At 39.6% G+C, this 22,029-nt stretch overlaps 1 protein-coding gene across 1 annotated transcript in view; it reads left to right on the top strand.

The window, feature by feature from the left end:
* The window catches only part of CHRM3 (cholinergic receptor muscarinic 3), a 74,059-nt gene extending 57,668 nt beyond the window's left edge, over positions 1–16,391 (top strand). The window contains exon 2 of the mRNA XM_037393120.1: positions 14,544–16,391. Within this exon, the coding sequence (XP_037249017.1) occupies positions 14,563–16,365 (1,803 nt within the window). The 5' untranslated portion in view covers positions 14,544–14,562 and the 3' untranslated portion in view covers positions 16,366–16,391. The remainder of the gene's footprint in view (positions 1–14,543) is intronic.
* The last annotated feature ends 5,638 nt before the right edge of the window (positions 16,392–22,029 follow it).

Genomic DNA, 22,029 nt, shown 5'->3' with positions numbered 1-22,029 from the left:
ACCAAGAGCTCTCTTGGACCATAAACCTAAAATGCTAAGAACTACTTCCTTCCTGGGAGACTAGGGGTACGTGTTGTTTTAACTGGCCACTGATGTGAAATTTCTCATGATCTGTAGAGTCATGAGGGATTTATGACATAGACGTTTTTGTATATAAGCAATGTTGAGCTCTGCTGCAGCACTACCAAAGGAAGCAAAGCAGGGAATGGTGTATTATTATTTTTTTTTTTTGTACATCTGAGAACAATACATTGAAGTGCACAGAAGAGCTCAGGATGCAGAATCCTTGTAGCTACAAGGATTATAAAAAAATCAAAACCTACTTTGCTGGAAACACTGTGCATAAATATAGCGGCTCCAGCACATTCCGACACTGTTCAGTCTTGCCCGGCTATTGCTGGAAATAATCATACGATGCAACAGTGTTTGACTTCTTGAAGTCCAAGGTTTTTGTAAATGTAACACAATAGCCACATGTTCTCTTTCATAATAACATGGTTTATGCCTTGCACATCACTTCTGGGCTGACCCATGAAAATTACTAGTTATTACTAAAATATGAATGTCACTTAAAGAGTAAAGATAAAGAAGCCAGTCAGGATGTGAACTCTAGTCTCATACATGTCAGCACAGAGCCACTTGAGGAGCCAGCTCCAGTTTTCCTTCCACATGCCCTCTCCCTCTGTATTTCATGCACATACGGATAATTCCAGGCGGTGCATTTTCCTGGTGCCCATGAGTTTCGGATACTGTACACTCGCTCCCTTTCTGCAACAGCTGCTCCCCAAGCAGCAAGGAGCCACCAGGGCTCCCAGCTGAGCCGGCACCAGAGCCGGTCCCTTAGCTGCCTCCTGCTATCACTGGGGGAGATCGTTTTATCAGATGGGCCACTGCTTATCTGTGCCTTTCTTCTGCTACAGCAATTCACTGTGAGAGAATAGGCATGGGAACAAGTTGCTTTTCTTCTTCTCATCTGTCGTTTTTAATGTCTTCTTGCTTTGTGGAAACTGAGTTTTCCCCGCCTCCTTTGTTTCATAAAACAATACTGTATCAAAGAGGTCCCATGCAATGAGTATTTCAGGAGCAAGCATGGTGGATTTGCTGGGATACTTGCGGCAGCCGGAGGGGCAAGAAGAAGGACTTGACTCAGAGGCTCACATGTTTGTCTGCCTTCACCTGGCCTCAGCTCGCTGTGCCAAGTCACTGGCTCCTCCATAACGCCTGGTCTCTTTGGGAACCTGATTCTCTTTTTAGCTGTGTTCTTCATTCTATTGTACCAAGCATCTGTGATTAAATCTCAGCCTCAGCTGAAATGGTGTAAAACTGAAGCAACTGGGTGAGGGATTTTGAAAATAATGCATTTTTTTTAACAGAAGGTGTGGGTTTCCTGAAAGTCTGGGTGGCTGTGTGGCTTCTAACTTGTCTTCACCAAGGTTATTGCTGGTATTTTTGCTGTCACACATATGAGAGATAAACATTGATCTGTTTATAATGTATGCCAAAACAACTCTGTGCACTCATCTTGCTCTGTAAAATTCTGGTATTATTAACAGAAACCTTGTTCTTCCCTTCCTACTCTTTGAATTTGTATTTCTGCTGTGTCAAACAAAAGTTTAGGTTCCTTAGGATGGAGGCATTTTTTTTTCCAGCAGCTCTCAAACAATTCTTTTTCTTGCTTAATTTTGAATAATTAATTACTGAACATGCTTATTTCTGTAGAAGAGGGTTACGAGCCCTAGCTGTTCTTGACTTATTCATTCCATTATACCTGGACTCCTAACTATAGCTGCGGTTATACCAGCCTCGCTTTCTTCGAGAGTAAGCTGCGAGGGCTACCATAGGAAGAGGGAAGACTGATGACAGAGAATCACTGCTCCAACAAATGGAAATGTCTTTTTATTCAAGTGATTTTGTTGCTACTTTTAGATATGGGAATCCTTATCCCAAAAGAAATGATTGCCTGCATGCCCTTCCTGCCTTCCATGCTAACTTCAGGTTCCCATAAAGGGTTATCAAATTGCATCTTAATAAGCTTTTTACCATGCCCTACCTATCCAGTTGTTTTACCTTCTGTCATTCCTTCCTCTGTGTTTTATAATCTGTGTTCCTTTTATCTTTATCCAGATTGTTGTTGTTTGTACAGTGAAATTTCGTGCAGGGCTCCGGGAGCTTTTAACACACAAGCATTCACCGGCACAGTGCAGTTTACACTGATCATTTGTTTTTCCCCTTTTCAGTACACCAGCCCTGGGTACAAACCCTAGCTGCACCTCTTCCCCTCCAACCCCTGCCCCACAGGGCAGGTTTTTTAGAAGAACACAGCGGCACTGCAGTACCAGCTCCTTTCTGAGCACGACACAGGGAACCAGCTCACAAGTCTTGCAAACTGGGATGGGAATAATGAATTGAAACCAGCACTGGGAGCTGTTGCTCAGGTCACGTAGGCAAGCAAGAGGCAGAGCCTACACTGGGCCTGCTACAGCAAACCTCCCATCCTGCAAGAAATGGGAGGGGACGGTACCAAGAGCAGCAACTGACATTTCCATTTGTCCCTTGCTGTGATGTCCACCAGCAGAACTCCCAAATCCATTTACCTCATCTGAAGTCTGTCTGGGGTTTGCTGCAGATACTTACCTAATTAAGACTTCTCAGTCCTAGGAGCTTTTACCCACGTGGATCACTGTAGGGCTGCCAAGAAAGGTTAAAAAAACAACAAACAAAATAACTTCCTGAATGGTAACCAAATAGGAATAGGTGGCCAGATAGACCCACAGCAACCTGGAAGTACAGACCACTGGCAAACAAAAGCACAAAACTGGGTCAGCTGGAAGATAAAGGCAGGTGAATGAAGGAAATACTTAATGAATCATTAATAATTCTTTTTTTAGGGCAATGGGACTCGGTGAAACCACAGAAAGCATGCATCCCTGTTCATAGTTCAAGCATTAAAATTCCTTTGACCTTTCAGGGAAGGAGGCATTTTTTCTAGGTGCAGATTCTTCTCTTTCTACTAGCTTTCCACTTCTTTTGTGGAAGTAACGTATTCAATACTTGCCATTTGAGCAACCCTGTCAAAGCTGGGAGAAATATTTTCCTTCTAATTTATCTGGGACTCCTGATTTTAAGTTTTTTGTTGATTATCCTGGACTCTAATGTGTTTGCAAAATGCAGGTTTTACAGGCTTGAAAGAGCAAATGCAAATAATCGTGAGTCCACTTTACCTTCTTATTTTAGAAGCAAAATCCTGTTACTTAGATAGCAACCTTTACAGCTAATGTAATTGTATCTCCATGTCTTTCTATTTGCCGTGTCATAATGCATGAATTCTCAGAAGCAGCAACAAAGAGGGAGTGCAGAGTATCATGAGTGTGTTAGCTAGATAGCGAGAAGAAAACTTGTAGTGTAGTAGATGAATATATAGTGGCTGAATTGAAAAATGGCTTTTTTTGTTGGTGGAATTATTTTAATTAGAAGCATTGAGATGAAAACTTGCAAAGATACAGTTCAAGAGTGTTCATTTTGCAAAACTGCAGATATATAAAGTTGAGGAATGCCTGTGAGTTACTAAATTCAGCTTTGCAGTATCTTTTTAAGGTAAGGTGATATTATTTTAAAGATCTGCATAAGTCACTCCTCCTACAGTGTGTGGAAACCCTGCGATAGAATTAGGAATACACTTGAGTACCTCATTTAACTTACTTAAGCGACCTTCCTTTTTCTTCCTCAGCCTTGTGCCCCCTTTACTACATAACTACTACAGCCATAAGGCAGGAGGTGTTACAGAAACGCATGCACTGCTGTGCAACTGTGATTAACCGCTGGGGCAGGTCCATGCTGGACACTGAATAAAATCACTGCTTTGTGAATGTGTGTTCTTTATATTAGAATGTCTTTTTTAAGACTGTAGCTTCAAACTCTTGGGATATATTTCAAGTAGGCAGAAAAGGCAGATATTCAAGCAAATAAATACAGAGCAACCTAGTGAAATGCTGGTAGGAAGAGGGCACTGTCACGGGGGTTGCCAACAGGCATTTGGGTAGAATAACTTAAAATAATTTTTTCATTACCACCTCCTCCCTTTCTGTCAGGACTATTTTCATTGCGCATGTCTCCATTTATCTTGCTGTGTAACTCTAGAAAAGCAAACAACCAAAAAAAGAAAAGAACAAATCCTGAAAAAAAAACCTAAAAAATATTATAACATTGGAGCATTATTTACTTACTTGTATTGGAGTGAAAAGCAATTGCTTGCAGGCATTAAAATCTGCAGTGCCTTCTACCACTAATTTCCCAGAGACTTTACAAATTCCTGGCAACATGCCTACAGGAGGTCGCAGTTTGGAACGGGCCGTTTTGATTAAGTTACAGAATTCCCCCAGGACTTTCAGATATGTCTAGTCCAGGGGAAAAAAAAAAAAAAACAAACAAAAAAAAACCAAAAAAAAAAACCGCCCAAGAAGATATGTTAAGCTACAGCACAAAACAGTTTTTGGTAATTTGGCTACTATTTTGATTCAGACCAATATTTGGATGATTGCATTGCTTTTAGCTGTTATCCCTATCAAGGAATAGATATAAATTGGTTGGTTATAATTTCCATGTATAAGACACAGGATTTATGGAAGACTGGTTAAGCTTTTGTTACAGTCCAGACTTTTGCTTCTGAATAACCCTTGTGCCACCTAGTGGGGATTAAAATCCACCTTTAGACAGATGGGAAGGGACTTAAAATACACCAGTGAGTAATGAAACAGTATTTGCGCAAATATTTCCAGTGACACGTTGAAACAAACAATTTTCCCTTTTTAAAATAATATTTACCAAGGTGTTCCATTGAGGTAAAAAATATTCCATTTCAATTATATCATAGCATTTTGTTTATAACTATTAAAGGAATGTAATCTATAAAAAGGGCACACACAGACCTCTTTAATTCCCTGGCAGTAGCTTCATTCCTTAATAAATTACTAGCACATATGCTTTGATTAAATTGTCAGTATGAAAGGATATCCCCAAATCTCAGACGTTAGGAATTTCTATTCAGTAAAACAATTGAACAAATATATACAATGAAAATATTATTTTCTGACCAACTGTGCCAATCTTCATTTGACACCAAACAAAAATGCTTTAAAGCATTATTATGATTGCATGATTTAAAGCATTATGTAGAAAAAAAAATAGTAATGTGATTAAAAATGTAGTATTCTGACACAAAGTTTCTCTCATAAAATTTTCTTTTCCGTATAAATAGTTCCAGTGTCCAAATATATATATATAGATTTAATTAGCTAATAGCTATTTCTGATCAGTTTTTCTCTTCTAGCTGAAACCTCTCAGCAGGTTGGTGTGTTGTTTTGTGTTTTTTTTCTTTCAGCTTTTTAAGTAAACCATCTGTCCAGTGTGGGAGTGTTGGTTTTGCCACAGTAGATAGCAATAATATTTCAGTCACCAGAGCCAATAACAATAAATTTCCCTTAATAAGTGTTTCCTAACAGTGTTCAAGTCACTTTATTGCATCTTATGTAAAATTGCCAAACTATCCATCACCAACAGCTATAGTAAGTGGTCTGCATTTATAGCACCTGCATGCAAAGCCTTAGTTACGGTAGAAAACGCAGTGGTCAGCGATAGTATAATTTAGAACCTTTTAGGATTCACCTAGACTCAAGAGAACTTTCAACTCATGATATTTAATACATTTAAATGATGTAAATTAGAGAACTTTCATATAATGGGACCTGACTGCAGATGAACATGACATCTGGACCAGAGGCTTTGATAGCTCTTTGCCAGACCTTGATGCAATGACAAATATTTTTTATTATTTTCCCTAAATAAATAACAAAGCAGAGTTCATCTGCTTTCAGCAGAGTTTGTCAAAATATGTCTGAGATTCAGCTTGAAGTTGACGGAAAATGAAATGACTTTCCAAAAGAAAAAAAAAAAAAACCTGTTTTTGAAAAGGTAGAAAATCAAAACTGTGGTTTGAGGTTTTATTTATGTTTTTTAGTTTGGGCTATTTGTTTTCCCTCCATGGAAAGGATTTCCAGAAAGAGGATATTTTCCATTTTCAGGTTTCAAGGCTTGACAACGTTTTGTCATTTCCTTTTCTTCTTGCAGACAAATGAAATCAAGAAGAGTGTTCCAGGTGAACCTCTTTAGAGCTCAGTGTCTGGGCTCTCTGTCTTCTTTGATACTTGAAAAATGTTTGTACTGTTTTCTGTTTTACCCTGGTGGTATATTGTGTCAGTGAGCAAACAGTAAAAGCAAAAATGTGTCAATTTCATAGCATAAACAATTAATTACTTTCTCTTAAAGCAGTTTAGTTAAAGATAGTAAAGAGGTCTTCTGACGAGGGCTGTTGTTCCCTGTAAAGGTTCTTAAAGGCAAATATCCACATTAAATATGGATTTTAAATGCATGCAAGGATTACTGAAAGTAAGGCTGGATTACAAAGATAGTTAAAATTTTCTTGGTTTATCTAGCATTGGTTACAAGCTCTTCTTGATATTAATTTTCTCAAACATGATTAATTTTTTAGTGAAGGATGCCATTTTAGTAAAAGAGGATAAATTCATTTAGAGGGCTTGAAATCTTTTTCTCTCTATCTAGGCACGTATTTTTCCATGTCTACTCAAGGTGTTCTGGCAGTTATCAATACCTAGGAAGACAACATAGTTAAGTGTAAGAATTCCCATTACTTTATTTCACATGATCAACATGTTAATGTGATTTTGAAATGCCTCATTGGGAGGATTATCTGTGGAGTCAATGGACAGTATTTCATACAGAGATAGCAGAGTGCACGGTGAAATTTTAGATCGTGACTTCAATGCAACATTGTAATATATAACAAAATATGAAGTAGTATTATGTTGAAAAGTGTATGTATAATAAAAAATTGAAATGATGTCTTTAAGATGGGTAGGTTTTAATCAAAGGATAAATTATGCACCCCTCATGCATAAACAAGATTATTCAGTGGGTGGTGGTGTTCTTCCATCTCAGTCTAATATCATGTTTAAATTCAATGTAGCAACCAACCCTTCAGCCCAGCCTCCCACAGCAGAGCCAGTGGGTTGCTCAACGTGAGTGAAACTCTCCATAACTGTTTGGAATTCCCACTACATTTCAGAGCACATGTCCGTTTCCTCCAGTGTCAGTTGGACAAACGCGATGTAATTCTAATAAAGCTCTCTGAAAGAGAAACTGCCTGGAATTTAAATAATCTCTTCATAAGAGCACACCTCGTAGATTTAACTGTTCTAGGTGATAGTCAGTATTTACTGTAATCAGCAGGACCTGATTTGCTCTGCTTTTCAAGCATTCAAAAATTGTAGAAGCATCCAAGCTCAGGCTTTTGAAGGTTTCACTTTGTTCTGTGTGAGATGTTCAGACAATAACCGCCCAGCACACGTGCCCGAGCGAGAAAAGTGCTACTCCTTCAGCAACTCTGCTGCTCCTACACGTGATAAACCTTCGCTGCCCTTAGGCCATATCACTACTGAGATTAGTAGCTCATTTTGGAAACTTCTCCCTGGAATCATTTTAGAGGATTTCAAGACAGGATTATTTTGAAACTGAAAGCCATGGAGTGAATGAGTATCGGGTCACTGAAGCTAAAGAAGTAAATCATAAATAGCACAAAAGAACTTTACTTGGTAAATGTGGATATCTGTTAAAGTCACTGTCCTTTTAACTGTGCAGCCTAGGATGTATGTCATATACGGCATGTTTGGAAAAATTATGCAAGAGAGTTTTACCGTTCATGTAACAAATTCAGTCTTAAATGGGAGTCTTATGTGCAAGGGATCAGCATTACACATCTGGATTTTTGAACAGATGCAGCGTGTCTGAGATTTTTTTGCTTTTCTGGTCCCAGTGGTAACAGTATTTATTCTTTCTTTTGTAGCTGTGTAAATAAGCAGATCTTTCCACGGAAATCACCGGCCATTAGCGCACATTAGTATTCAAAGCTACATTTCTGTCATAATATAAAAATCCTCAGTGAAGGGTTAATACTACATAAGTAAGGTGTTTGGAAGAGCAAGTGTTGTGAAAGCAAATTCAGTGTAAGCAAGCCAGGTCTGCCGTGGGTGCTGCAGGTACAGCTGGGCAGTGTCTCAGTCCAGGTAAAGGAGACGGTAGATATTTGGCAAAAACTACCTGGCAAATTAAGGCATAAAAGAGGCTCGTTGCATGGCCCAGCTTTAGATACCGAACTTGCTGGCTGTGTCAGGTGGGCAGTCACAGGTGCTCCCAGTGTGCCATCCTTACGCCTCCCAGTAGGAACACCTGAGTTACCATCCCCCTGCCTCTCCTCCCGGAGGGATGCTCCCCTCTGCTGACTGCAGGGCAGCAAGGGAGACAGGGCACAGAGCTTGGTGCTGTTCATTAGGTGCTCTAGACCCCCTCCAAAGTAACAAAAACAGCACGTAAGATTAAAGAAACAAGTTCCTAGTTTGCCCATGCTAGGCTTCACACGCTAACAGCAGCAACACAGTAAGAAAATATTAAGCAAATCTAATTCATTAACTACAAAAGCAATTTTAAAGCATGGACATTAGATCTTAAGTAATTTTAGTAAGCATAAGCAAAACATCTTTATGCATGGAAAATGGAAGAGCTTGGGTTGAAGTGTTAGTGGGGTATGTTTGACCGAGCTTTATCTATATCGAGTTGGTATCTAATTAGTGAAAGATACAGTCTTTCCTTATAACAGTGTTTGGAATAATGTGACAAAAGTATGTGTATATATTTGCGCAGATATATGTGTGTGTGTGTATATACACATATATCTATATATACATATACTTTCATCTGCAACTATATATGTGCATACTTTTTCACATTATGTGATAAATATATTTGTATGTATATATTCTTATGTGTATATGTACATACATATAAAAGTATAAAAGTGTATCAGTTACTTGTGTGTGTCTAATGTGAATGTGTAAGACAATGGCCAGGAATTTCATAATGGGATTGATTTCTGTGCCTCAGGACTCTCATTCTGCAAAGATGCAAAACTGCATTCAGTGTAATATATTTAATCTTCAGTATAAGTAAGTCATGATAAATCTGAGCTGCTGTTCACAGATAATAACACTGTGCTTGCTGTTATCACATACACATTAATAAGGAATCCTGTATCTTGTGCTACACTAGCTGCAACTGATGTGATCTGCTATATAATAAATGTAAAACCATGAAGGCTAGCGTGGATACTTGCATCTTCTTTTCTTTGTTTCAAGTTTTTAGAATTCTTTATTGTATTTAAAAAAAAAAACAAACACAAAAACTGTTATTTGAAAATTCATTATATGTAATCTTGGGAATAATTTCAGCAGAACTTTAAAATTCATACATATTTTTATTTTACCAAATACTACTTTTGGAACAAAGCACATGTGCTAGTTTAGGTAAAGGCTTGGATTCTTTATGTTAGAAAACATTTTAATAATTCACTGCATGGAGTTCTCTGATGTTCAGGCTAATGTGTATGCAATAGCAGTGCAGAGGAAAATGGAAAAATTGGAAATATAAGGTAAGCCATTTTCTTGTCTGTGCAAATGGATGGGGTGCGAAATTCTTCAGTTGTAAAGAGTTACTGCATTTGAGCCCACCTGTAGCCAAGCCCGTAGTGTGCCATCTGACTTCCTGGAAAACACATCTGGGAAGTCTTTAAAGACAGCAAGAAAATGGATTTCTCTGCAAAAATGGAGGTTGAGGGTTTGTGAATAGGAAGGTTTAAGGAAAGGAAAAACACTGATAAACAGAAATGTGAAGTATTCACAAAACTGCTGAAATATATATGCAGAGAGAAAGGAAATGCTTTTCCTACTTTCTATTTAGAGCAATATGCAATGAATTAGACCATTGCAAAAATTCAGGCTTTCAAATCTGTGGTTTATCCATGTATTGAAATTAGTGACCATTCTGCAGCTTCTTTCTCCTTCCTTTCCAATGGGTCTCAGTGGGATGCCTAATATCTCGGACCCTCCAGTGAGGCAGGGGGCAGAGGTACATCAGGCGGGTTGTATGTGGAAGTTTGTACAGCCATTCCCTCGTCTGTACCTTTCATAAGCTCTTGCTATAAAGCAGAAACAAGAACCAAAATACCCGCAAACCACAGTTTAGTAGCATAGCAGTAATCTTAGGTAAGTAATTATATATTCTTGGGCTAAAAAAATTCTCTTTTGTTACTTCCTGGCTTGAAATTGTAATGTAGCATATCATACCAGTGATTTGTAAACTCTTATCCTGGTATATAAACCTATAATCATCTCACAGTTTGGCTTGTTTGCCTCGCTCAGGCTGTGCTGCACTGTTTGCTTTACTGAGACGTTTGTGGCTGCTCTCCCACTCGCCCGCGCGTCATTCTGCCGCTGCGCGTGGTGGGCTGGGCAGGTGCTGGCCGGCTGCACTGCAGATCACGCTGTCCTCGTCTTGAACTCAGGACACTTTCCCTGTAGCACTCATTAGAGAGAGAGCAGAAAATGCACAGAGTCACAGAAACATTTTGGTTGGAAAAGACCTCGAAGATCGTCAAGTCCAACCGTTAACCCAGGGCTGCCAGTCCACCACTGAACCATGCCTCTAAGCACCGCATCTACACATTTTTTGGCATGGCAGTTTTGGAGATGATGGATAACTTTGTTTGCTTTGGCTTCCTAAAGGAAAGAAAATGTAGTTGCGCTGCTCTGGTGTGTTAAGATGGTGGCAGTGTTTGTTTTTTTGGTTTTTTTTTTTACATGCAGATGAACGTATGGAGGACACTTTTTATTGAATGAAATGGTTTAATTACAGGGGCTTGTAGAAGAGCCAGAATAACAAAGACTGGTCCCTTCATCCTGCTAGCACTTCTGTTTTATCAGATTCTCCAGTCAATGCAGGTTCAGGGGTCCCTTTAATGCCTGAATTGTTTCAAAAGCGGAGTTCCAGCTTTGCAGGATGGCGCTGGGCAGTAGGGAGCTGTTGGTGGGTTGCTCTCAGTCTCTCCTCTTCCTCAGTTACCGGACTACTAAGGACTGTGCAGGTTTTCCTTGAAACATTGGCTTTCAGAGGAGTTCCTTTGAAGTCCAGGAATGGGAGAACTGACCTGAGAAATAAAAGTTTAGTTCCAGCACTTGCTCGGCATCTGAAAGACTGCAGCTGAAGTACTGCTTGCCCAGGCTCCCTCATGATAAGTCTTTTGAAGCACAGCTTTTCTGAAAGGATTTATTGGTTAATTTACATTGAAACTCCATTTCAAAGTCTGCAATTAAACAGAATTCACAATTGTTTTATGGACATAGCGATAGATAGTGCAGCATTTACATATTAATTTTGCAAGAATATTTCTGTCTTTTATGCGGTAGGTTTTTTTGGACTTGCAAGGCTAACAGGTTAGTTTATGGTTGTGTTATGCAACGAAAATGAGATGTACTACCAAATTGTCAACTATTTATATTCCTTAGTAATACTGTTATTTCTACCATCACTTCAAAGTGATACTTTTTTTTTTATTCTGTGTCCTGTAGTGAAAATTTCATTCCCTTCATCAGTATCTTCTGCCTGGTACTTTCTTGTGTATTAGAAGATACCAGCTTGCCTTTTTTTATGAAAAAGCAGCATTTTGATATCATCGCCATTTAAACTTACCGGGCAGACTTCTCATTCCATGCTTGACTATGGTGGCTGTTGCCTTGTAGGGGTTTTACAAGTTTTACATGTCAGTGGAGGAGTTGCTTCCTGGATTTCATCCTCTGTTCTCTGTCCCTAACGTCAGTGAAGGAAGGCCTGCACCCTATAACATTAATCATTTACAGCATATATTTAACAAATATAATTATTTCAGATTTCTTTCATACTCTTCTGGTTTTGACCTCCTTCTGTGTGACAGCTCTGGAGAAGATGCCAGTAAGACAGTAAAACATTGCAAGACAATGGTTTCCAGCAATCCTGTTTGGGTCAAAGATTTTTTCCCCGGTGTGAGTAACCACCCTGGCCCATGAAGAGCTGGCAAGAGCGTTGTCCACATTTGCTTATGTGGTTGCTCACAAGCCACCTGTGTGTTTGTTTCACCCATGCATTGGAAGGGGCAAGCCAAAATTGAATACTGCTGTGCTGTCTTTGTCAAAGGAGAACATTATTGTTTCCAGGGTTTCCAGGGGCCTTCATTTGTAGTATTTGAGTATGTGGGATCTCCATTTTTGTAGGCGTTTTTATAGTCATCTTTGGTCAAGTCAAGGGAGTGAGCTGTAGGAGTGTGCCTGAGGGGGTGTGAATAAAAAACCAAGTGACCGTGCTTCTCATCCAGACCTCTGCTGCCTTGTTGCAAACGACTTTCTGCAGACTTTCATTTTGTATAGTGTGGGCGGGATGAGCCTCCCTCTCACGCAGGGCAGATTTGACCTCTTCAGCTTCTTTGAAACAGTAAGGTAGGGAACAGTGAAGGCATGTTGCTGTATGCTGGGTAACCTGAGCTACACCAGCACCATAGTCAAAAGTAGTATATCTTGAGGAAGAAAAAAAATAAAAATGCTGTGTCCCACAGCTTCTCTAATAGATGGCAAGGACTGAAATTCTGTGAGAAAAGTTCATTTAGATTTTCTTGGGAAAGGAACAATTAAAATGGTAATAAATATGAAGCGTCTTAGAGGAGCAGCTTGACAAATTTTCAGAATGTCTTTTTTGCCCAAAATTTTATGCAAAACTGCACATTTCTGTCATATGAACTTTGCAAAGAAAAGAAAACTTGGAGTGTCAAAAGTTTTTTTCATAAAAGGTAGTTTTAATTTCAACCTACTTGGATTTTAAGAAAATAAAAATTTCATTTTTAAGAAAATCAAAGTTATCCGTGTTGGTTTGCAGTTTACTTACCATTTGTCTTTTTATAAATGGTTTGAGTTGCTCCAAATTTTCCATCTTTCTATAAGGAAAAGAGTTAAATTTAACTGTGTGATTTCCCAGAGCTATATTTACTGTTGTCATTATTATGTTATTATTATGGTCACATCCTGTGTGATATGATGATGAATGCAATAAAATTGAATTAGATTACAATAAGGCAGCATCATTGTAACCCTGTCTTCCTATTAATAAATAGAAAAAATAATATCTCGTTTATGCTAGATATCAAAATATGGGAGGGGGTTGTGTTAGTTTCTGTGCACGAGCTAAGGGAAGAGATTGTTGGTCTGTTTACTGCATACGCCAAAGGCACTGCTCCATTTAAAATCACATAGTGTCTTATGGCTTACTAACAAAGCCAAGTACAGTTCAAGGGAAAACAGAATCTAGAATTTAATTAAGGAATCAAACCCAAACCCTCCTCTTTTGAATAAATATTTTGTGTAACACCAGTGCATTTTGATCCTTGTTATTATTTCATGCCATAACAGATTGACTCCCGAAGGATTCACAGTTACAAAACAAATGTACGTTTCTTTGACAGCATCAAAATTTACAGTCAGTGATGGACTTTTTAATTAGAATTCTTGCATCCTGATGATATAATAGGTTTATTACAATGAATCTACTCAGTTGAACACCAAAATTAATAAAATAAGGGAAATGCAAAATTCTCTTTCTAAGCATGTCTTCATTTTACGTAAGTACTTGGGGAAAAGTATGAAGGCTTAATCATGAATCCTTTTCACACTTCTTTCCTCTTTTCCTGAAGTGTTTAATGATTGCTTTGACATACATCAGCCAAACATTTTTTCCTGACTCTAGAGACTGTTTTCAAAGGAAATTTTAACGTGTTGCCTCAAAGACATTTTGAAGTAATTAGATGCACAAAATCTTTAGTCCAAGTATAAAAATGTGCATGAAAAATGAATAGTGGCATGTGCAAAAAAGTGCTAATGAGAACTTTTAGTGCCTTTATCAGGTAGCCAAAATGTAGATTAAAATGAAAAGATCTTTGCAGCCTCACAGGTTATAGTAGCTTGACTCATGAAATGACGCTTTCGTTTGAGAAAAAAAAAAAACAACAAAAAACACAACCCCCCCCCGATGCCATAGTTTGAGAGAAGAGAGAATATTTTTTGTCACTGACTGTAGCTAGAAGCAGCAGAGGCTGGGGCTCTTTTCTACTAGTGCCAGGGTGGCACTGGGGACCAGCATCGAATCGAACTTGGAGGATGTGTGGCTGTATGTGTCTGGCATTTAGCTTTTGAATGCTCCAGGATAGTGGCCTGTTGAGATTTAAAGTTCAGGGCAGATCCATCGGGGAGTGTTTTAATTAAGAATTAGAGTTAGTGGGTATTTAATATACTGCAGGTTCAAATTCTTCTGGGCTTTTGGCTCTTCTCTGACTGAATGTTTTCAAGGAAACACTATGTGATGACTACAAAGAGCTCAGATTAATCACAGCTGTAAGCTGAGTCCTACCACGTATGTATTTGACTTGGAATGTGTCACAAACAACTTGGCTTTTAAAGACCACTTTCGAAGTGCTAAAGGGATTTCGTGTGTGCGTATGAGGGTGATTATATATGTACCATCTTCACCCGTTCACTTGATTTTTGTTTGTTTTTTGCCTGCTGCAGACTATGTCAGAGAGCCACAATGATCATGCAAAACAACAGTTCAGCCTCGCCCCTGTTTTCAAATGTGAGCTCCTTCTGGAAGAGAGATTCGCATGGACCGAGACTCCTTGATGAAGCAGCGTCACTCATTGGCAGCTATGATTTCCCTCAGACCACAGAGAGTTTTCCCTTCTCCACTGTGGACTCAACAAACATGTCCCTAAATGCCACAAGCAAAGACCCTCTGGGCGGACACGCTGTCTGGCAAGTAGTTTTGATTGCTTTCCTCACTGGGATCCTTGCACTGGTGACCATCATAGGAAACATCCTAGTGATTGTTGCATTTAAGGTCAACAAACAACTGAAAACGGTCAACAACTACTTCTTGTTGAGTCTTGCTTGTGCAGATTTGATCATTGGTGTTATTTCCATGAATCTTTTCACCACATACATCATCATGGACCACTGGGCTTTAGGAAATTTGGCCTGTGATCTTTGGCTCTCCATTGACTACGTCGCCAGTAATGCCTCTGTCATGAATCTCCTTGTCATAAGTTTTGACAGGTATTTTTCCATCACTAGGCCACTAACGTACAGAGCCAAACGAACAACCAAAAGGGCTGGGGTGATGATTGGTTTAGCGTGGATCATCTCTTTTGTTCTTTGGGCCCCTGCCATCTTGTTCTGGCAGTATTTCGTTGGGGAGAGGACTGTGCCTCCTGGTGAATGTTTCATCCAGTTTCTAAGTGAACCTGTCATCACTTTTGGCACTGCCATAGCTGCCTTTTACTTGCCAGTCACCATTATGAGTATTTTGTATTGGAGGATCTACAAGGAGACCGAGAAACGCACCAAAGAGTTAGCAGGGCTACAGGCTTCGGGCAGTGAAGCAGAGGCAGCTCGCTTCGTACACCAGACAGGCAGCTCCCGGAGCTGCAGCAGCTACGAGCTGCAACGGCAGAGTATGAAACGCTCCACCCGAAGGAAATACAGACGCTGCCACTTCTGGCTCACAATGAAGAGCTGGGAACCCAACACAGACCAAGGGGACCAAGAGCACAGCAGCAGCGACAGCTGGAACAACAATGATGCTGCTGCCTCCCTTGAAAATTCCGCCTCCTCTGATGAAGAAGACATTGCTGCAGAGACCAGAGCCATCTATTCAATTGTGCTGAAGCTCCCTGGTCACAGCGCTATCCTCAATTCGACTAAACTACCCTCCTCGGAAGATCTGCATGAGTCAGGGGATGAACTGCAGAAATCCGACACAGAATCGAAGGAAAAGAAACCTAAAAAATTACATCCTCCCAAAAGTGTTCAGGATGATGGAAATTTCCAAAAGAGTTTTCCTAAGCTTCCAATTCAGCCAGGGTCAGCAGAGACAACCACAGCTTCTGATGGCATCTCATCAGTGACCAAGACATCTGCAGCCCTGCCCTTGTCCTTCAAGGAAGCAACCCTCGCAAAAAAGTTTGCCTTGAAGACCAGAAGTCAGATCACAAAGCGAAAACGAATGTCACTTATCAAAGAAAAGAAAGCGGCACAGACACTCAGTGCCATTTTGTTTGCCTTCATCATTACCTGGACCCCATATAACATCATGGTTCTGGTGAACACCTTTTGCAAATGTATCCCCAAGACTTTCTGGAACCTGGGGTACTGGCTTTGCTACATCAATAGCACGGTGAACCCCATGTGCTATGCACTGTGTAACAAAACATTCAGAAACACTTTCAAGATGCTACTGCTGTGCCAGTGTGACAAACGAAAACGACGTAAACAGCAGTATCAGCAAAGGCAGTCCGTCATTTTTCATAAGCGGATCCCTAGGGAGGCTTCATAGAGTAGTATTTTTTAACCAATTAAAAAAAAAAAGCAAACAAGGCAGGGATGGGATGGGGCGGGATGAAACAGGATGTGATGGGATGGGATGGGACAGGGTAGGATGGGACAGGATGGCACAGGACGGGACGGGACGGGATGGGATGGGATGGGATGGGACGGGATGGGATGGGATGGGATGGGATGGGACGAGATGGGATGGGATGGGGTGGGGTGGGGTGGGGTGGGAGGGTGGTTCCAGGGTGCTGATTCAAATATTTAAACATCAAGACATGAAAAGCAGCTGCCAGGCTTATGTATCCTTTTAATAAATCCAGTTTATTATAAAAGTCAAGTCTTGCATTCAGCAAAAACTAACAAACTTCAATGTTTTTACTAAGGAATGAAAGACTTAATAAAGTTTTCCTACAAATTTGCAAGAAGCTGTATAGCAATTATAAACCCATTACTGATCTGCCCAGCTCTTTGATTATAATCAGCTCTGGGATCTCAGGTAAGCACATCTAGCTAGCCCAACTCTTCTGTTTCCGAGGAATCCAACAGCTTTCAATTTGTCACATACAGATGTAGCAAGCTAGCAAAACAGGATTATGAAATTATTTGAGACACTGTATAGGTTGCAAAATTGCTTCTTGTTGTCCAGGTAGAGCTTCCTGTCTACTCTTCTGGTGTGTTGTTACTTGTACCCCTGATTCCTGATTGCTGAGTGTCTACGTGTGCAGCTCATGTTATGCTTATGTGTGTGTGTGAGTGTGTATGTATGCATAACATACATTCACACTTCTAAAATACACACATACCAGGAAAGAGGTGATCTGTTTTTCTAGGTTTTACAGGGCCCCCCATCACGATTACATGTGAGTGAAAAAAAAAACCATAATCAGAAAATCGTATTATAAATGTATGCCTTTTTTATTTGCCACCTGAAGTTCAAATTCATCTTTGATACCAAAACATAACGTCCACATTTCAAACGGAGAGAACCAAAGCATAGCCTGGGAACCTAACAGTCTTCAGAGTTTCATAATGGGGCACACACCCAGTAAAACCTTAATCTTGAGCACAGTAACTCTCCCCAAAGGGATCACGCCTCTTTAAAAGATGCGAAGGTGAAAGGAAGGCTACCTTCAGGGTAGAGTATGAAGCTAACCTGGTAGGGTGCAGGATGACGAGAGCCCACATCTGGGCTGTCAGGGCTGATGCTCAAAGGGAGTTGCTCAGGCACTAGGTGGGCAGAAGCATTAGCAGAAATCCTGTTTCACACTCGGGAGGCTACGCTGCTGTCGGCGCACGCACAGCTGCTGCAACACCTTGGTCTGAGTTGCACCATGTGGATGCAGCACCCTTCTCAGAGCCAGCTCAGATCTGATGCGTAGCATTGGGCACAGGTTCCAATGAGAGTTTTTGTTGTAATTTTCTGTCTAAACTCAGCGAAGCTCCCCCCACCCCCCCACCCCCCCGCTTGCACTGTCTGCCCAAGTGATCTTCAGATGCAAAAGATACTTGTGTAAAAGAAATGCTTGAGTTTTGCACATGAAGGATGCTCACTAAAAAGCGTTTCTTTTCCAGAACCTGTTTTAAAAATCATCAGGAGAAGTGCACCTAAATCTATTGAATGCCAGGTTATTTGGTGTTGTGAAAAACTTGATATTGCCAATTTATAACCTGGCAGGTTTTGATAAAGAAAAATTTAAAAGGGCTTTAATATTTATAGCTTAGACATGACCAGTATTTCCTGGTATTTGTGACGTGGTCTACACCAAACGTGATTTATAAAAGTCAGAGATCCCCTGGGGAAAGGATTGTACTTTAAACTATTGTTCTAGATCTGATTTAGTTACATGTTGAAAGATAATTTTGTATTCTCCTTTGAACTGACCAAAACTTTTTTTATTGCTTAGACTCTTATTTTGCTGAAAATAAAACAAATACCTTCTTTTACAAAGGGGCATCAGTGTTGTGAACACAGAACTGATGTTAAAGCTGCTTTTGTATTCAGTGTGAGATGGTGTTTACAGATGATTTTGACAACAGTGGAAATATATTAAATGGTGTCTGTGTATCTGAACTATTTAATTTTGTGTTATGTTCATATGAAAAAATATTTATACATACTTCACCAAATGTTTTATTTAATGTTGATAAATATTGCTCTTCAGTCTTCAGCGGTAGTGTCCTTCTAAAGTGATTCATAAAGGTCTGCTTGAGAAATGAATAGAGTATACCTAGCCTTCTTGTCACTAAAACAAATATTCTTTCTTTCGTATGAGTTGTTCAAAATGTCTACCTAAAGGTAAATTATATTGCAAGTTTACTGCAAATACGAGTTCAGTATAAAACACAAAAAAGTCAAAGCTTCATCTATAAGTCGCAAGTGCATTTAGAGCTAAAGATAACCAGAATCGGTTTACCAGTTTGGTAACAACATACAACCAAAGTCTTATAAGGCACCCATGTTGCAAAGAAAATTAATGACCTTTATTTATAGAAAGAAGCATATATTAGAAATACATTCATTACTCAAGTTGACCTAGCATTTTAACATTTAAATATATATCTATATCTATATATATTGCCATATTATTATCTTCTGATATCTAGATTAGTGCTGTGCCCCTAATACACAAAATGTGAGAGCATGTAAGGAAGCCAGAGTCATCAGGGGGATTTACGATATATTAGTATTGATTTTAGAATGGGAAACTATTATTTTTAATGAAGTTAAGCTTCCTTGAAAGCGGCTGTCACCACTGTTTACATAATAGGAAGAGTTAAACCGTTGGATTGTTTAAACAGACAAATAAACAACCTGTCTTTTGATGCGTGAGCAGGCTTTACAATATTATTTACAGGCATCATGAAATGTGTACGTATACACATATTGTAGCATAGATCAATTTAGTTAGTTATTTAATGGAATATGCACTGTAAAATATTAAGAACTTGACTGTGTTACAAGTACAGTGGGGATCAAATTGATTTGTATTTTACATGTCTATGTGTTTGCTTTAAACCCATGCACACACAGAAATGTTAGCTATATGCATAAGTGGATATATTATTTATGAACACAGGCGCACACGATAGGTTGCAGAAGAACAATGCCAGACCAAAAGGTACAATCTGACACAGCACTACTTTTAAGAAGTACGAATGATGTAATATTTCATCTGTTTTGGGAAAGATTAAGTCAGAAACATGATAGAAAGCAGCATCCTGAGGGCAGACAAACTGCTCAGCCCCATTAGCACGCCTCACATGGGAAGCTGGCTTTTCAGAGACCAGGCATCATCCCCGTTAATTGCGATAATACAAGATTAGACTCCATAGAAAGAGGATCAAAAAATCAGAAGCAATAGCCAGACGGGAGCCATTGGGTGGTCTGGAGAAAGCTTTGTAGAAGGCCCCAGTCACTGTCAGCCTCTGAATGGCTCTAAGAGAACAAAATACTTTATAACATATATGCTTGGCTTTCTGGATGTAAAGTTGTAATAGAATTTTATTGGTTCTGCACCAATATAGGCTGTGAGGAATGTCTGATCCAACGATCCAGGGCCAGGTGTCACGGCGCATGAAGTACTTTACCCTACCCCAGCATAACCCACTTCCTACAAACGCAAACTGCAGGTCCGTGTGCTGCTGTTCTACAGCCAAACAGATGTGGGAAAGGCCTGAGCAGTTCCCAGGATCTAAACCTGTGGATCGATATATCCTGAACAATGAATGACCTAAGGGAATCTGGCAGTTTTGTGAGGATATCCAGACATGTCCTGAGGCAGTTGGTGACCTTTCTCAGTTATGTACAACTTCACTTTCTGATTTTGCTGTCTTGATTATTGTATTTCCTTACTTCTTCTGCAAGAATATTCTAAAAAGTCTTGGCTCATTAGCAAACTTCTATATATAAGAAGTGAATACAAGTCCCAAAGTGTGCTCGGTTTGCCTCTACAGAATGCAAACATCAAAGCAAAAGGAAATTTTAATCTTTTTTTCCCCTGATCAGCAGCATCAGTGATTTTGAATACACAGTTATCATCATGCTGCTATATACGCAGTGAGGATGGTCATGGAGTGTCATGCTAAGCTATTTATAAACTGCATTTCACTTGTCCCTGTGACGATCTGACTATGTACGCGTCCTTACTCAAATTTATATTTGAGATTCCAAACCCTCATTCTCCAAATGGCTCCCAGATTCTTTTCATAAAATGTACTTTACCAGCCTGTCTTGGTATCAGGCTTTATCTTTCCTTTCAAAATGTTCCATTGCAAAGTTAATCTGCTCTTAGACTGTCAGAAGGCGCATTACAACCTCCAGCAGTTGTATTGCTGAGGTCTGATACTTTCTTTTCTAAAGGCTTATCAAAAGGAACTGAAGCAGGATCCACGTATTCCAGGTCCTTACGGGCAGAAGCAGTCGCTCCCACAAGCTGGCTGTTCACCAAGCCTGACCCTTGGGGCATTTGGGCATGACCTGCCCTGAAGGACATTCTGCCAAGCCTCCACTAGCTTGACCTTCATCCAGTTCATGAATCATCACCTATTTTAATGCATCTGAAAAATTCTAAAAACATACATATTCATTGTGGTAACTCTGAATATTCTTTGACCCATGTAAACCATCGCTTTTCACAACTTGCTTCCAACTTCTGTCATTTTCTATTTTTTATATTCCTTTTATGTATTTGCCCATGCAAATACCACTGCACTTGCTTCTGGGAGCAGGTCAAAGTGATACGTACTTGTAGATTGCTTCACGATGTCCCAAAGGGTACGTACAGACGTCTGGTAGAGCTGAGGCATTCATAATAACGCTGTCTTTTCTGTCTCACATACTGGTCTCTCGTGATACCCAAGCACTTCTATTTGGAAGATTAGCTAAAGCATGTATGACATTCAGGTTTTCATAGTATTAAAAACCGTACTTAATTAGGATTTTCTTCCTTGTATCGGGCATAGATCATTTGTAGGTTCTGCACTTTCCTCCTTCTACTTTTCGGAGCGGCCAGACAGATATTAGGGAAAATACTAATTTGTAATGTCTGATCTTTGAGTATTCTTGTACTTCAGCTTTTAAAGTAAGCAGGCAGAGGGTAGCTAATCCAACCGTGCTATTTGTTGGAAAGATGTTCAGTATGAATAGGGATGTTTGGAGCTATACGCTATGTTTAGTCTGTTTCATACATTGTGGCATCACAGTTGGCTGAGATTGGCCATCACAGTATTCGATGTCACTGATGGGTCTTCACCGTCTCATTGGCAAACTCATGAAGTGTGGCAACTGGCATTCAGGACTTTGACTACATTTCACCACCCACATTGCATGTTCAAAATATAACATAGATTGTAAATTCTTTTCTCAAGCAAGATTATGGTAGTTCTTTTCAAAAACCTTCCTAGATGTGCTTGAGGATTTTTAGCTTAATTTTAAATATTCAAATGGCTCAGGGGAGTTTCAGTTAGCCCTGACAGAGATTGTTTGATGGAAGGAGTACAGGTAACACAGGAAAACATTAAGACAAGTGCTACTTATTACATGGCGTATTCCAACATGTATCATGAGGTATGCATATTGTACCTATACATCTCTATGCACTACGTATATCTCGGAAGGATAACATATGTATAATGTAGTACTGTGCATGTACATAAAGAGAGATGCACG

Source organism: Falco rusticolus, chromosome 6 (genome assembly GCF_015220075.1).
Source record: "Falco rusticolus isolate bFalRus1 chromosome 6, bFalRus1.pri, whole genome shotgun sequence".
NCBI lineage: Eukaryota > Metazoa > Chordata > Aves > Falconiformes > Falconidae > Falco > Falco rusticolus.
The sequence above is the reverse complement of the archived record's forward strand: the minus strand, read 5'-3'. Positions and strand labels throughout refer to the sequence as shown.